General features: G+C 48.5%; 1 protein-coding gene across 1 annotated transcript; it reads right to left on the reverse strand.

The window, feature by feature from the left end:
• Window positions 1–880: 880 nt before the first annotated feature.
• polr2i (RNA polymerase II subunit I) lies at window positions 881–16,270 on the reverse strand. Its single transcript, XM_059640890.1, has 6 exons — window positions 16,140–16,270; window positions 11,206–11,260; window positions 7,078–7,151; window positions 5,088–5,162; window positions 2,215–2,266; window positions 881–1,156 (listed from the first exon to the last, which is right to left on the reverse strand). The coding sequence occupies exons 1-6, from the start codon at window positions 16,232–16,234 to the stop codon at window positions 1,094–1,096; spliced, it is 414 nt and encodes a 137-aa protein (XP_059496873.1). The 5' UTR covers window positions 16,235–16,270; the 3' UTR covers window positions 881–1,093.
• Window positions 16,271–16,609: the final 339 nt, after the last annotated feature.

Genomic DNA, 16,609 nt, shown 5'->3' on the forward strand with positions numbered 1-16,609 from the left:
GCCTGGTATGGAGGGAAGGTCTTACGAGGAAAGGCTGAGGGACTTGAGGCTGTTTTCGTTAGAGAGAAGAAAGTTGAGAGGTGACTTAATTGGAACATATAAAATAATCTGAGGGTTAGATAGGGTGGATAGGGAGAGCCTTTTTCCTAGGATGGTGACAGTGAGCACGAGGGGGCATAGCTTTAAATTGAGGGGTGAAAGATATAGGACAGATGTCAGAGGTGGTTTCTTTACTCAGAGCATAGTAAGGGAATGGAACGCTTTGCCTGCAACAGTAGTAGATTCACCAACTTTAGGTACATTTAAGTCGTCATTGGATAAGCATATGGACATACATGGAATAGTGTAGGTTAGATGGGCTTGAGATCAGTATGACAGGTCGGCACAACATCGAGGGCCGAAGGGCCTGTACTGTGCTGTAATGTTCTAAATGACTAAAGCACAAGATAGCAGGAAGTGAACAAAAGTCTCTTTAGAAGGTAAGCTTTAAGGAGCTCCTCAAAAGATGAAGAACCAAGTAGAAAGTAAATTTCGGAAAGGTTTTGCGGAGTTTAAGCCTCCAGACAGTTGGAGACATGGCATCCACAGGACAGGGTGAAGGAAGTGGTAAAGCATGTGTCCTTTTTTTTTTAAGATTAGATTAAGCTCCAGTGAGAGAGACATTTATACAAGAGCCGTACCATAAAGAAACTCACAGTAGTTTACTGTGTCACTTAACATAACTAGATGAAGACAAAGAAAAAGGTCAGCGTGTATGGGACAGCAAGATTACAGCAGATAAACTTTGATGTACAGTCACTTCAGACACCAAGTGGTTTTTCTTGAATCCATGAAATAGGACGGATAGATACCACTTCAGTAAATGCAGATTCACAGAACATTATTCCAACTTTTTAAAAAGATTTATTATTGTATTTACAAAATGAGCAACCAGTACACTATGTCTTTAAAAAAATAAACATTATTACCACACAGTTGAGTTATCTGTCTCAATTTTACATTGTCCATGAATTGACTATCTGACTGTTCAGAAAGGTCACAGGTGGTACAGTCTGACAACGACACAGCAAAATCTCACAGGGCAGCAGTGTCCTCACTCAGTCCAACGATGGCCACAGTGTGGTGCTGTGCACACATAGTACAGCCTCATTGCATCCTGCAGTGGGGAGGAAAGGCAGCTACAATTAGATGCATGCTTCAAACTCAATCTTTTGTCAGTGACAATGAGTCACAAACACCATTTGGTTCATGTGCAGAAGCGGAGGCAAACTGGCATTCAGGTTTCCCTTCATTCTAACATGTTTCTGGCCCTTTTAAAACCACCAATGTTGCTAACGTTGTACATAAAACAAGGTCACAGTCTTGACCTAGACATTAACAGGCACGTAAACACAGCAGTTGAACGGTGTATAGTTTTGAGAGGAGTTTCCTGGATTTTATACTTTAAAACTGAAAAATACTTTTTACACACAAATCTTACGTACACATATTGCACTTAACGTGAAATCTGCTACGTATCCACATATTAGTTTCTTACAAAGCAAGACCCTTGTTATCCTCAAAGATCTCACTTTCAAATAATTATGGTTTTCCACATAGTATGTAACCAATATACCACACTGTCAGATTCCCATAGCACTCTAACCAAGGGTCAAACTTAAAGCTTTTCATCACCCAGGCTACCTATTCATAGCCGTGACTTAGAAAACAAAAGAAAACCCACACACACCCTGAGTAATTCATGCCTGTTCATTATCCTATTCTCCCTGGTTACACATTCAGACTCTCAAACTGTCGCAAAGGCGTTACAAAGCAGACAGCTACGTGCACATTTTGGGCTAGGTGGAGAAGGTTTAAGTAGCGGTCACAATGGCTGCTTGGGCTTGTAGGCAGCTCAATACTAGGCTTGGCAGGAGTGCTTAGAGAAATCACTTAGTGAACAAAAAGTACGGTCAGTAAACAAAGCAGCATTGCATGCCAACACCTTCTTTCAAAGTTCAAACACCCTTCCCTTACTTCTTAAAAAGAGGATAAATTAAAGTTCAGTTTTCTTTACCAAAGAACAAAAAGTGAAAAACAACTAATGTTTGCTTTGTGCCCTCTAACCGAGAACTCATCTCTCCATATCGCTGGCGATACTCAATGGCTTCAAGTAGTTTGAATACATGCTTCAGAAAACTACACGCATATCTCTAATAAGGTCCACGTTTGTACCTCAGCTCTTGCACTGTGTGACTGGAAAAACACAGCTTCCTTGTGTCCGCATCTGCAACGAAATTTTAAAACAGCTGTAACAGGTTTCAGGAGAAACTGGATAGCTGGGTGAAACAAGCCAAGATACAGTTGACAAATCATCAAAAATTTCAGAACTGCTGCAGCGCAGGGGGAGACCATTCAGCTCATACGTTTGCACGCGCAACTCACTTCATTCCTTTCCCACACTTCCTCGTGATCTGTAAATGCACATTGTTCATGTTCACATAACAGTCTTAATTCCCTTTTCAGTGTTTCAAGTGAACTCAGACAGTGCACTTGAGGCCGTATCCACTCGTTGCTTGAACAAACTTTACCATGTCACATTTGCTTGTTTTGTTAAGTAGTTTAAATCTATGGTCTCTTGTTCTCAATCCACTAATGACAGAAAGCAGTTTTTCTATTTCTGATTTGTCTAGACCCTTCATCATTCTAGATACAGAATAGTTTGAAGGCATACAATTTTCTGGGAACAATGAGGCAAAGCAACATAAACTGAATAATTTAATTTCAAAGTGAGTGCAGGAATAGAGACTTATGTCTGCAAGACTTTGATAGTGGCTGGAGATATTCATAAGTCCATTAAAAGAAAAATTTGGGGATCCTTGGATTTAACAGAAACAAAGCACAAACTAATGCAAATATTTCAAAATTCACATTAGCCCTCAGCTGGACTACTGCTTCCAATGCTCACAAAACATTGTAAGGTGTTGTGGTCTTGGGAGGGGAGGCAGGGTGATTTACTAGATGGTGCCAGTTGAAGGACCTCGGTTGTATGGAATGGAGAAGCAGGAAGGTATTCTCATTACAGTCTGAGGAGCTATGAGAAGATTTGATAGAGGTGTTCAAAGGGTTCTGATAGGCAAGAGAGTAACTGTTTACAGAAGTGTCAGTAAACAGAAGCCAGAGTAATCAGCAAAACAATTGTAGGCAAGCTAGGATCAGGAGTGTACTGCACGAACTGGAAGCACAGTCAAGAGGAACTGTTAGGAATTAACTAGGTAATTTAAGGGGGAGAAACAGCTATGGGGAAAAATCTGGGGTTAGGGAAGGGGACACGGAGGTCGACTGGACAGCTCCAAGAAAGTGCTGGCACAGGTACAAGGAGCCAAATGGCCTCCTTCTGTGCTGTATTAGATTCTGACATTACTTCTCCATCTCAAAATTACTCCTAAAGTCCTTTGTCCTCCAGGTTCACAAGAGCCCACCCCTCCCTTGCTTTCCATCAACATGACTTATTTATGAAAATCAAATGTCCTCCCCCACCATGAACGAGGGGTACGTGTGTTTCAGTTGTTTTAAATGGCAATGGAAGCCAGTGTTCTGCTTCACAAGTATCCCAAACCCTCCATGGTTTAGTGGCCTTACGTTATCAGTCTCGACCCCAGCTCTAGCTCTCTAGAAGCCTCGGGCTTTTTCTCCCTGCAATGCATCAGCTATTGCTGCATGTCCAGGCCACAGGCTGACACGCCTGTTTCTGGGGATGCCTCTGCTCCAGGACTCAGGATAACACCCAAGTTGCTCTGGTTGGAACTTACATTTCTCGGGAAAAAGAAATAAAGCGCCCATAAGTACGATGAGAGAGAATAACTCCTTATTGAGGGCGCTAACATTTGCCCATGGAAAGAGGGTGGAGATCAGGAGTAGGTAGATAAAGTGCTTTAAGCAATCATTGTTATTGAGATGATTATGAGATTTAAAGACCGACTCTACATGGAAGAGGGCAGTGAGGTGTTGCAGCATCAGATATCACAAGTCTAGGCAGCAGACAGCTAGGGTGCAGTGTTGTGACTGGGGATTAGATATTATTATCTTTCAACAGGCTCTGACAGAACAGTTAGATCTTAGTCAAGTTAAACTGGAGAAAGGTCTAGATGATTCACAAAGTTAGAGATACAGACAGGGTTAACGGTAGGTGTCTTTTCCCCAGGATTGGGGATTTCAAGACCAGGGGGCATGTTTTTAATGTGAGGGGACAGAAATTTTTAAAAGACACAGGGGGCAAAGTTTTTACTCAGAGGTTGGTTGGAATGAACTTGTTGAGGAAGCGGAGGATATGGGCACGATTACAAAGTTTAAAAAACACTTACATAAGTTCACAAATTGGAAAGGTTTGGAGGATTATGGGCCAGGAGCAGGCAGGTGGGATTAATTTGGTTTGGGTCTATTTTTGTGCTGTATGACTCTATGATTGTTGTGTTATCAGAGGCCAAACACCTGACATTTTCATAAGGTAGGCTTTGTTCTCTATTACCACACCAAAAAGGAATCCCTACTCCAGATTGCAACAGAAAGTATGATCAAATCCATGAACTTCAACACGGTTGATAAAGGTTCCCAATGATCAACAAATGAGAATGAACGTACATTACAGAGCATAGTGTGGCCAATAGTTACACACACACACCCTCTTTCTCCTTGATACCTCAAGACTGGATTTACAAAAGATTTAGGGTATGAGAGAGCAATGACGTTTGCAAAATAAACGTAGAAGTCACATGACATGAGGTTACTGTCCAACTGGTTTATTTAAAATCACCAGCTTTTGGAGCCTCGCTCCTTCGTCAGGTCAAGCAGAGGGAGGTGCCTCCCTTTACTTCACCTGACAAAGCAGCAGTGCTTTGAAAGCCTGTGACAATAGACAATAGGTGCAGGAGTAGGCCATTCGGCCCTTCGAGCCAGCACCACCATTCATTATGATCATGGCTGTGGTTTTAAATAAACCTGTTGGACTATAACCTGGTGTTATGTGACTTCTGACTTTGTCCTCCTCCAGTCCAACACCGGCACCTCCACATCTTTGTGAAATAACACAAGGCTGCAGTGCTACTTGCTTTGGGCAGGGATGGTCTTCTGTTCTGGGCAGTGTGGGATCCTGTGCCACATCAGCTATGATTTGAGTCAATTCACTGTGAAAGAAGAACAAAAGTACCATTTTGAAAACAATGTAGTTACTCTGGAGAAAAATGTGCAATTAAGTACTGGTATAAAGTTCAACTGTACAAGATCAGGACCAGATATTCGACAAAAAGAAATTCAACTTGAAGACTACTGGTCCAATGGTAATGAATGTCATAACGTTTGCTGTTTGTTACTCCACTTACACTGACTGCAACTTCTGGAGTCTGTACATGAGCAGAAAACAGGAAATTTGGAAACTGCTGTCAGTAATTCAACGTTCCTTCCAAACCTGCACCTTTGAAGCTCCCTTAGACTGCAATCAACTGGAAAATGCTGAACTGAAGACAGAAGTTCAGCCAATGCACTCATTCTCTTTATAAAAACTCTAAGTGTCGAATGAAGTGTAACTGGGTTTTTTTTGAAGGCATACTAAGTTTATAATTATTACTAAACACCCCAACGGCCCTGAAAAGCTAAGTTTGTGGATTTCAAACTACTTGACTTGGAAAATATCTTCATTATTAATCTTTAATCTTAATCCAATCATTTATTTTACTGTCTGAACTGTTTATATTTTAAGTGAAGGAACTCAAAGGCTTTGAAACTCCTTCAATGTCTGTGGGAATGCTTCGATGTGATTGTCTACTCTCGGCACTGCTGCTAGATGTCTAGAGTTGGCCTTGACTTGGTGCCAGATTTAAACAGCTGGTGGGATTGGGAGAAACCACACCATAGAGATTGCCGGATCTGCTTGGGGAACTTTCTTCTAAACTTGCAAGTGCCACTGCTTCACTGCAGACATCAAAACCCAGATCTATATCTTATAGCTCACAGAGGACCTTTCTGAAAAAGAACCAGAGTTACACTATTTTACTAAATGGGTCTTTGCAAAATCACCAGCCAAATAGACTGTTTCGACTTGCTAAAAGTGTATAACTTTTGCCTGGATGATTAATATATTTTTCGGTATAAAATATTAAATGGAGTATCCTTGTATGATCATTAAATGGTTTTTCAGGAACAGCATCTCTTAAAGTGAGGTTTCCAGGTAGCCGCATCTTAGCGATCCTCCAGTGCGTCACCAAAAGTAGCAGGTCTGCGTATATAAGACGTTGATGCATCAAGGTGATGACAGTGGTACCTGTTCTATCCTGACCTGGTACACACAAAATTTAACAACCACACCTCGAGTACTGTCTACTTTTGGTCTCCATATCCAAGGAAGGATGTACGTCCCTTAAGGTGCAATACAATGTAGATACATGATTGATTCCTGGGAAAGGGTGTCGGGGGGGGGGTGTCCCAGCTGGAAGTTTGGACCTAAGAGCTGGCCATTTGTGACTTGGAAGGGGAAAGATTTCTTCACATAAGTTGTGAATCTTTGGAATTCTCTTCTCCAAGGAACTGAGGATGCTCAATCCATAAGTAAGCTCAAGACTGAGGCCAGTAAACATTTAAATACTGGTCAGTAGACACAAGTCGCACAAAGATCAAAATCAGCTAAAATTTTATTGAATAGTGTGGTGGCCTCGAAAATGTGTATCACATACCCCTGTTTCTACTCATGCTTGCACACCTTCCAGCTGAGACCGTGGGGCAGCAATCAGATCAACTAGAGATTAATGTTCTCTAACCCACAGCACGAGGTCAAGACCCTAGGTACGACCCGAGTGCAATAAGGTTCCTCAGCAAAATTCGGTCTGCATGGCTCAGGGCCACAGACAGCATTAAACCACAATGTTCAAGGGAGCCACATGAAACAGGATGGACTACACCCCGAATAATTCCAGTTTCTCTGGTGTCTCCACTAGTCATGCAAGTTCTGAACTTAGCTAGCTTCTCTGTGGTAAACTTACAATTTACTCTCAGTCTCAGTTACAAGGTACTGCTTAAAGCTGCATGCAGCAGACCCAGGTTACTTACTCCACTTCATGTGTGATTTTGTTGACATAGATACAGCTGTTATCAGCTTCTTGTTGGTAGTCACAGTTTCGACACTGAAATTTAAACATAACAGCATTTAAGTTACAGATCTAGTCACACAGATCCTGAAAAAAGCTGTAGTTTTTCATATGGACTTGAAATGTTAACTCTGATTCTCTCCAGACATGCTGCCACAGCAGAAATTTTCCAGTATTCTCGGCACTTGTCCTGAAATATTAGTTCAGTGTCTCCCCACAGATGCTGCCAGATCTCCAAAATATTTCAAGCAATTTCCGTTTTTAATACAGGTCCTGATTAGAGGAGAACAAGTGTATAGATGAAGGAGAAATGGAAGCAGTTACAGTTTTACTGTATGTGGGAGAAAATGCACAAGGTGTCTGTAGGATTAGCAACAAGAGCTAGAGTAACATACTTTCAGTTTCCTATTCCTAGGGGTTTCATCCTGTACCATGGGTGGAGTGGCAATCATCGCTGAATCAAACTTGAGACACCAGAAACTGGATCCACCAGATCTCATGATAGATCAGCCACAATCTAGTCACAATGCGGGGCAATGGCCTAGTGGTAATATCACTACAACCCAGAGTGTGTCCTGGGGACCTGGGTCAAATCCTACCATGGGCAGATGGTGGAATTTGAATTCAATGAAATATCTGAAATATCTAATGATGAGCCTGAATCCATTGCTGATTGTTGGAAAAACCCACCTGGTTCACTAAAGACCTTTAGGGAAGGAAACTGCCATCCTCACCTGGTCTGGGCCTACATGTGACTGCAGACCCACAGCAATGTGGTTGGCTCTTAACTGCCCTCTGGGCAATTAGGGATGGGCAATAAATGCTGCCTGGCCAGCGACGCCCTCATCCCTTGAATGAATAAAGAAAAAAAAAAATTGCCTGCAAATTTTAGCTCTTAACTGCCCTCTGGGCAATTACAGATGGGCAATAAATGTTGGCCTAGCCAGCGATGGCCTCATCCCATGAATCAATTTTTAGAAATCCTTTGCAACTTGAAGGTTTACGTGCTTTTTTTGTGCTTGTCATACAGTCTAGCATTTCACCAACAGTAGTAACCTTGGAGTTGTGCAACACTGCAGATTGCACTTTGTATGTTCAGCAGTCAAGGGATTTAATCAGATCATCTCCATCCAACATCAGCTACAAAATCCTTCAGCGTTTTTCATTTTTTGCTTACAAACACATTTCTCTGGTATTCAGAGAGTTCTCAATTCAAATGACAAGCTCTGCTGCTTTTGCATTAACCCATGAACAGACTTGAGTTCCTTTCTTCTAATTCTCTAACAGCCTCACTGTAAAAAAACACCCGTTCACAGCATCACAATTACACTTTGTAAGCTTCAGCTCTGCCACAGTCGGTCTGCAGTCCTGAATACAAACAGCAAGACCTGTCAGAAATTAAAAGCAGCCGCGACTACTTGAGAAACCAACCTGGCAACAGGTCACTTATTCCCACAGCTGTACCATGAATTTATATAGCACCTTTAACACTATAAACTGTTCCGGAGTACTTCACAGGATAGTTAACTTAAGATTTGTCACTGAGGTACAAGAGAAAATATGGTCAAAAGGTTGTTCAATGGAACAAGCTTTAAGGAGTATCCGAAATGGAGAAAGAAAAAAACAAGACAGGGAAAGAGATGGGGAGGAAGGAGTTGGAGGACTAAGAGAGAAGAGCAGGGGAGGAGGGGCTGAGGATGTGGCAAAAGTGGAGAGAATGGGGCACACAAACAGGGGGAAATGTGGAGAAATGGTGGAGAGAAGCAGGCGGAGGGAAGCGAGAAGGAATGAGAAGAGGGAAGGGGGAGGAGGAGAGGGAGAAGGGGGAAGACAGAGAGAGCAAGAGCAATGAGATTAAGGTCTACGCAACAGAAGTCAATGTTGTCAACAGTAGAGCCAACAACGTCCAATTCTGGCAGAAAGGGTGTGAGGGGCTGAATGGCCCACTGTTCTTCGTATGTTTTGATGTAAGGGTGCTAATGTTGGACTGGGTTGGACAAGGTCAAAAATCACATGACACCAGGTTATAGTTCAACAGGTTTAATTGAAAACATTAGCTTTCAGAGCGCTGCTCCTTCCTCAGAACTATACCTGAGGAAGGAGCAACACTCTGAAAGCTAGGGGAACTGAAGGGCTGGTGAGTGAACATACTGAAAAGGACACAAGGCAGAGCTTCGCAGTTTCTGTGTTTGTTATGAATTGATTAGAATTTTAAACTCCTACTTCCCATTCTTTTGATGACTGACAAAACTAGCCAGCATTTTTTAGGGGACGGTGTTCCAGGTTTCCACACCCGCTTATGTAAAGAAGTCAGAGCCATACATAGTTATACCGCACAGAAACAGACCCTTCAATCCAACTCATCCATACCAACCACGGTTTCTAAACTGATCTAGTCCCATTTGCCAGTATTCGGCCCATATTCCTCTAAACCCTTCCTATTCACGTACCCATCTGGATGCCTTTTAAATGTAACTGTACCAGCCTCCACCACTTCCTCTGGCAGCTCGTTCCACAAATGCACCACCCTCTGTGTGAAGAAGGTTCCCCCTCAGATCCCTTTTAAATCTTTCCCCTCTCACCTTAAAACCTATACCCTGTAGTTTTCGACAACACTGCCCATCCATGCCCCACCCCAGTGAAAAGATTCTGTCTATACACCCTGTCCATACCCCTCCAACAATCTGGAGAAAAAAAGCACCAGCCTACACAGCCTCTCAAAGTAAGAATTTTCATCATTGTCCTCAACCATGCCTCTCCCTTCTTTGAACATTCAAAGGCATTGTGGTCTATTTATACTACCTCTGCAGTTCTAAAATCTACAATCTTTCCTGATGATCCTTCATCATTCCTATCACTGCAATCATTCTCCAATTTAACTTCCACTCTTAGTACTGTGGGAAGCATGTTAAGTTACTTATCCCATCTTGGTTCCAGCCATTTGTTCCTTCACTACTTAGCCAGCCTTCTGATCATTTTCTAAGATCTTCTCTATCCGCATGTTTCTATTCATCCATTTCCTCAGTTTTCTATACAACTGCTTCCCCATCAGCAACTGTCTGGAGATACCATAAGTATTTCTTGATATGGCACTTGGACTGCCTGGCTTTCATCTTAAAGTTCTCTTCCTCTTGTGGACTTCCTACACTAGAGGTGGTGATGATTTCTCAGTACTGATCCCAACAAATCCTTGAATCATCTCTAACGATGCAGTCACAATCACCCCATAGCCTGCTACAGTTCAGGGAACACAAGGGAATATGTGAATGAATGAAAAAGGAGATACAAATGGATCTTTTCTTCTAAAAATGCTTGACCATCTTAACTTTGCTTTCACAAACAGCTGTTTGGGTGTAAATATCAAAGATGGACAGACTGAGAGGTAACTATGTCTCTGGTCTGAATCACTGTCTTCACATCAAGGAAGCACACAACAGCATGACTTCATATTGGGTACTTTGTTTACATGACATGGTTATTTTGTCATATCACATCCTCTTTCCAATTCCTCCTCTGCAGCAGCAGAAACATCCCTGGATGCACCAATGAGAGAGTGACCACATTTTCCTCCTTCACATCAAAAAGTTAATGTAAATACAATGACCTACAGGGGCACTTTTCTCTAGGGTGGGACCAAATGCAAAGGGTCCCTTCTGTATTCTACACACCAAGGAAGGCACGCAAAACAGAGCACATCACTCAATAAAACGTCCTGGACAGCGTCAGCGGGCAGAGTAACCAAGCTCCTGCAACAGCACCTCATCACTTTTGGACCCCACTGAATGCAGGTATTTCACATCACCTCTGTCCACATTTTTTGGTTCAAAGCTGTTGATAATTCTTCCACTGCATAACCAGTCCATACCAGAACCACACAGCCTCCAAATACCACCTCCATCAAACCCATCTTTTGTCCTTTATTTGTCCCATTAGCATCTCCATACCCATACCCATGTTATTTACTCCAGCCATTACCATTTTGGGTCTGTTCTACCACCTATCTATATTGTATTAGTACTTTTGCCCCACAAGTGCAAAACTGACATTTCTGAATAAATAAGTCAATCACTTTAAGAACGTATGAACTCACCGCATAAAGCAGGATCCGGTTTTCTTTATCTTCCTTTGGATACAGCATGTTATTACTAACACAAAATAACAAAAATTATGTTTAGAAAATGGCAGATGAAAAGATCCCAATACCTGAAAACAATCTCCACAGCCAACGGCCAGACCTTATAGGTGCTGCCATTATTTTCTGCTCATATTTCAGATCTACAGTATGTGTTTCACTTTTGGATACAATGCACTTTTTTGCTGGCTCTGTCCTACTCGTAGTCATGCGAACATGGAAGAGGCAAATTCAGCCCCCTCAAACTTGCTCTGCCATTCCAACAGATCATGGCGGTTCTGACTGTAACCACAATTCTGTGTTTCCACATGGTAATCTTTTGTCCTATTGCTTAAGGAGCATCACTCCCTTAAAAATATTCAAGTTGTCTGTTTCCATCTTTTTGAGTAGTCAAAACTCGAGAAAACATTTAGACTGATCTGTTTTAAAACTGGACATCCTCTTATTTTTAAACAATGGCTCTTGTCTGATTTTTCTCATAACAGGAAGCATCATCTCCACGACACTGTCAACACCCCTCAGGATCTTGTATGTTTCAATTAGGTTGCCTCATTCTATTTTAAATTGGTGGATACACACCTAATCTATTCAGTATTTCTTCAAAACAATCCTCTTGTTCCAGCTTTTGGTTTGAAAAACCATCTCTCAACTGCTACCAACACATTTACAATTTCCTTAAAAAACATATCCAATACTGAGCACAGTATTCAAGATACCATCACATTACATGCCACATATAAATGCGACAAATTCTCCCCTCTTTTGTATTCAAAACCCCTCGTATTAAGAAGTATTTGATTAATCTCCCTAATCACCTGCTGTAACATTCACCTATTACCGATGTGCTCACTGACCCACACTGATGTTCAGTTGAGCAGTGCCTCAATTTTAAATTCTGACATTCGTTTCAAATCACTGAATGGCCCTTACCCCTCTGTACCTCTGCAATCCCCTCCAGCCCTGCAGCACCCAGCCTGATAACAGTCACAATCTCTGTAATCCTCCCATGATCTCACCACTCCATCATCATCACCCCCATCAGGGTCCCAACACCAACCATCACACCCACCCCCCCTCACCCCCACCTGGGTCCCAACACCAACCACCACACCCCCACCCACCCCCACCAGGGTCCCAACACCAACCATCACACCCCCACCCACCCCCACCAGGGTCCCAACACCAACCATCACACCCACCCCCCCTCACCCCCACCAGGGTCCCAACACCAACCATCACACCCACCCCCCCTCACCCCCACCAGGGTCCCAACACCAACCATCACACCCACCCCCCCTCACCCCCACCAGGGTCCCAACACCAACAACCACACCCCCACCCACCCCCACCAGGGTCCCAACACCAACCATCACACCCCCACCCACCCCCACCAGGGTCCCAACACCAACCATCACACCCCCACCCACCCCCACCAGGGTCCCAACACCAACCATCACACCCCCACCCACCCCCACCAGGGTCCCAACACCAACCATCACACCCACCCCCCCTCACCCCCACCAGGGTCCCAACACCAACAACCACACCCCCACCCACCCCCACCAGGGTCCCAACACCAACAACCACACCCCCACCCACCCCCACCAGGGTCCCAACACCAACCATCACACCCACCCCCACCCACCCCCACCAGGGTCCCAACACCAACAACCACACCCCCCCCCTCACCCCCACCAGGGTCCCAACACCAACAACCACACCCACCCCCACCAGGGTCCCAACACCAACAACCACACCCCCCCCCTCACCCCCACCAGGGTCCCAACACCAACAACCACACCCACCCCCACCAGGGTCCCAACACCAACCATCACACCCCCACCCACCCCCACCAGGGTCCCAACACCAACACCCCCACCCACCCCCACCAGGGTCCCAACACCAACAACCACACCCCCACCCACCCCCACCAGGGTCCCAACACCAACAACCCCACCCCCACCAGGGTCCCAACACCAACACCCCCACCCACCCCCACCAGGGTCCCAACACCAACCACCACAACCCCACCCACCCCCACCAGGGTCCCAACACCAACAACCCCACCCCCACCCACCCCCACCAGGGTCCCAACACCAACAACCACACCCCCCCCCCTCACCCCCACCAGGGTCCCAACACCAACCATCACACCCACCCCCCCTCACCCCCACCTGGGTCCCAACACCAACCACCACACCCCCACCCACCCCCACCAGGGTCCCAACACCAACCATCACACCCCCACCCACCCCCACCAGGGTCCCAACACCAACCATCACACCCACCCCCCCTCACCCCCACCAGGGTCCCAACACCAACCATCACACCCCCACCCACCCCCACCAGGGTCCCAACACCAACCATCACACCCACCCCCCCTCACCCCCACCAGGGTCCCAACACCAACCATCACACCCACCCCCCCTCACCCCCACCAGGGTCCCAACACCAACCATCACACCCACCCCCCCTCACCCCCACCAGGGTCCCAACACCAACAACCACACCCCCACCCACCCCCACCAGGGTCCCAACACCAACCATCACACCCCCACCCACCCCCACCAGGGTCCCAACACCAACCATCACACCCCCACCCACCCCCACCAGGGTCCCAACACCAACCATCACACCCCCACCCACCCCCACCAGGGTCCCAACACCAACCATCACACCCACCCCCCCTCACCCCCACCAGGGTCCCAACACCAACAACCACACCCCCACCCACCCCCACCAGGGTCCCAACACCAACAACCACACCCCCACCCACCCCCACCAGGGTCCCAACACCAACCATCACACCCACCCCCACCCACCCCCACCAGGGTCCCAACACCAACAACCACACCCCCCCCCTCACCCCCACCAGGGTCCCAACACCAACAACCACACCCCCCCCCTCACCCCCACCAGGGTCCCAACACCAACAACCACACCCCCCCCCTCACCCCCACCAGGGTCCCAACACCAACAACCACACCCCCCCCCTCACCCCCACCAGGGTCCCAACACCAACAACCACACCCCCCCCCTCACCCCCACCAGGGTCCCAACACCAACAACCACACCCACCCCCACCAGGGTCCCAACACCAACCATCACACCCCCACCCACCCCCACCAGGGTCCCAACACCAACACCCCCACCCACCCCCACCAGGGTCCCAACACCAACAACCACACCCCCACCCACCCCCACCAGGGTCCCAACACCAACAACCCCACCCCCACCCACCCCCACCAGGGTCCCAACACCAACACCCCCACCCACCCCCACCAGGGTCCCAACACCAACCACCACAACCCCACCCACCCCCACCAGGGTCCCAACACCAACAACCCCACCCCCACCCACCCCCACCAGGGTCCCAACACCAACAACCACACCCCCCCCCCCTCACCCCCACCAGGGTCCCAACACCAACACCCCCACCCACCCCCACCAAGGTCCCAACACCAACAACCACACCCCCACCCACCCCCACCAGGGTCCCAACACCAACACCCCCACCCCCACCCACCCCCACCAGGGTCCCAACACCAACCACCATAACCCCACCCACCCCCACCAAGGTCCCAACACCAACAACCCCACCCCCACCCACCCCCACCAGGGTCCCAACAACCACACCCCCACCCACCCCCACCAGGGTCCCAACACCAACAACCCCACCCCCACCCACCCCCACCAGGGTCCCAACACCAACACCCCCACCCACCCCCACCAGGGCCCCAACACCAACAACCACACCCCCCCCCTCACCCCCACCAGGGTCCCAACACCAACACCCCCACCCACCCCCACCAGGGTCCCAACACCAACAACAACACCCCCACCCACCCCCACCAGGGCCCCAACACCAACAACCACACCCCCCCTCACCCCCACCAGGGTCCCAACACCAACAACCACACCCACCCCCCCTCACCCCCACCAGGGTCCCAACTACCACCAGGGTCCTACACCTCTAGAAACTCTCCCGTTCTGTGTAAGGGGGGGGGGAGGGTAAAAGTGTTAAGGGAGGGGGCAGGGGGGAGGGGGTACCAACTGAAGTGTGGCTTATTTGCCCCCCCCCCTCACCGTTCCTGACGGAAACACCCCCCCCCCCCCCCCCTCACCGTTCCTGACGGAAACACCCCCCCCCCCCCCCCCTCACCGTTCCTGACGGAAACACCCCCCCCCCCTCACCGTTCCTGACGGAAACACCCCCCCCCCCCCCCCCTCACCGTTCCTGACGGAAACACCCCCCCCCTCACCGTTCCTGACGGAAACACCCCCCCCCCCCCCCCCTCACCGTTCCTGACGGAAACACCCCCCCCCCCCCCCCCTCACCGTTCCTGACGGAAACACCCCCCCCCCTCACCGTTCCTGACGGAAACACCCCCCCCCCCCTCACCGTTCCTGACGGAAACACCCCCCCCCCCCCCTCACCGTTCCTGACGGAAACACCCCCCCCCCCCCCCTCACCGTTCCTGACGGAAACACCACCCCCCCCCCTCACCGTTCCTGACGGAAACACCCCCCCCCCCCCCCCCCTCACCGTTCCTGACGGAAACACCCCCCCCCCCCCCCCTCACCGTTCCTGACGGAAACACCCCCCCCCTCACCGTTCCTGACGGAAACACCCCCCCCCCCCCCCCCCCTCACCGTTCCTGACGGAAACACCCCCCCCCCCCCCCCCTCACCGTTCCTGACGGAAACACCCCCCCCCCCCTCACCATTCCTGACGGAAACACCCCCCCCCCCCCTCACCATTCCTGACGGAAACACCCCCCCCCCCCCTCACCATTCCTGACGGAAACACCCCCCCCCCCCCTCACCATTCCTGACGGAAACACCCCCCCCCCCCCCTCACCATTCCTGACGGAAACACCCCCCCCCCTCACCATTCCTGACAGAAGCGGATTCCCACGAAACCGGGCCCCCCGCTCGCTCCCTCGAAATCCATCGATGAACTCCCAGAAGCGGCACCGCTGCGCATGCGCTCCTCCCCAGACGGAGGCCCGGAGGCAGAAACGCGTTTCGAAACCGCCAGCGCCCCCCTGCGGCTAGGGAAGCTCGGTGCAGGGATTCGGGCTGGGAAGGAGACTGGGAGTGGGGCCGGCAATGAGGCTGGAGCTGGGATTGGGATTGGTACTGGGAATGGGGCTGGAGCTGGGACTGGGAATAAGGCAGGAGGTGGGATTGGGATTGGTACTGGGACTACAAATAGGAATGGGGCTGGAGCTGGGACTGGGAATGAGGCTGGAGGTGGGATTGGGATTGGGAATACAAATAGGAATGGGGCTGGAGCTGGGACTGGGAATGAGGCTGGAGGTGGGATTGGGATTAGTACTGGGAATACAAATAGGAATGG

Source organism: Stegostoma tigrinum, chromosome 39 (genome assembly GCF_030684315.1).
Source record: "Stegostoma tigrinum isolate sSteTig4 chromosome 39, sSteTig4.hap1, whole genome shotgun sequence".
NCBI classification, from domain to species: domain Eukaryota; kingdom Metazoa; phylum Chordata; class Chondrichthyes; order Orectolobiformes; family Stegostomatidae; genus Stegostoma; species Stegostoma tigrinum.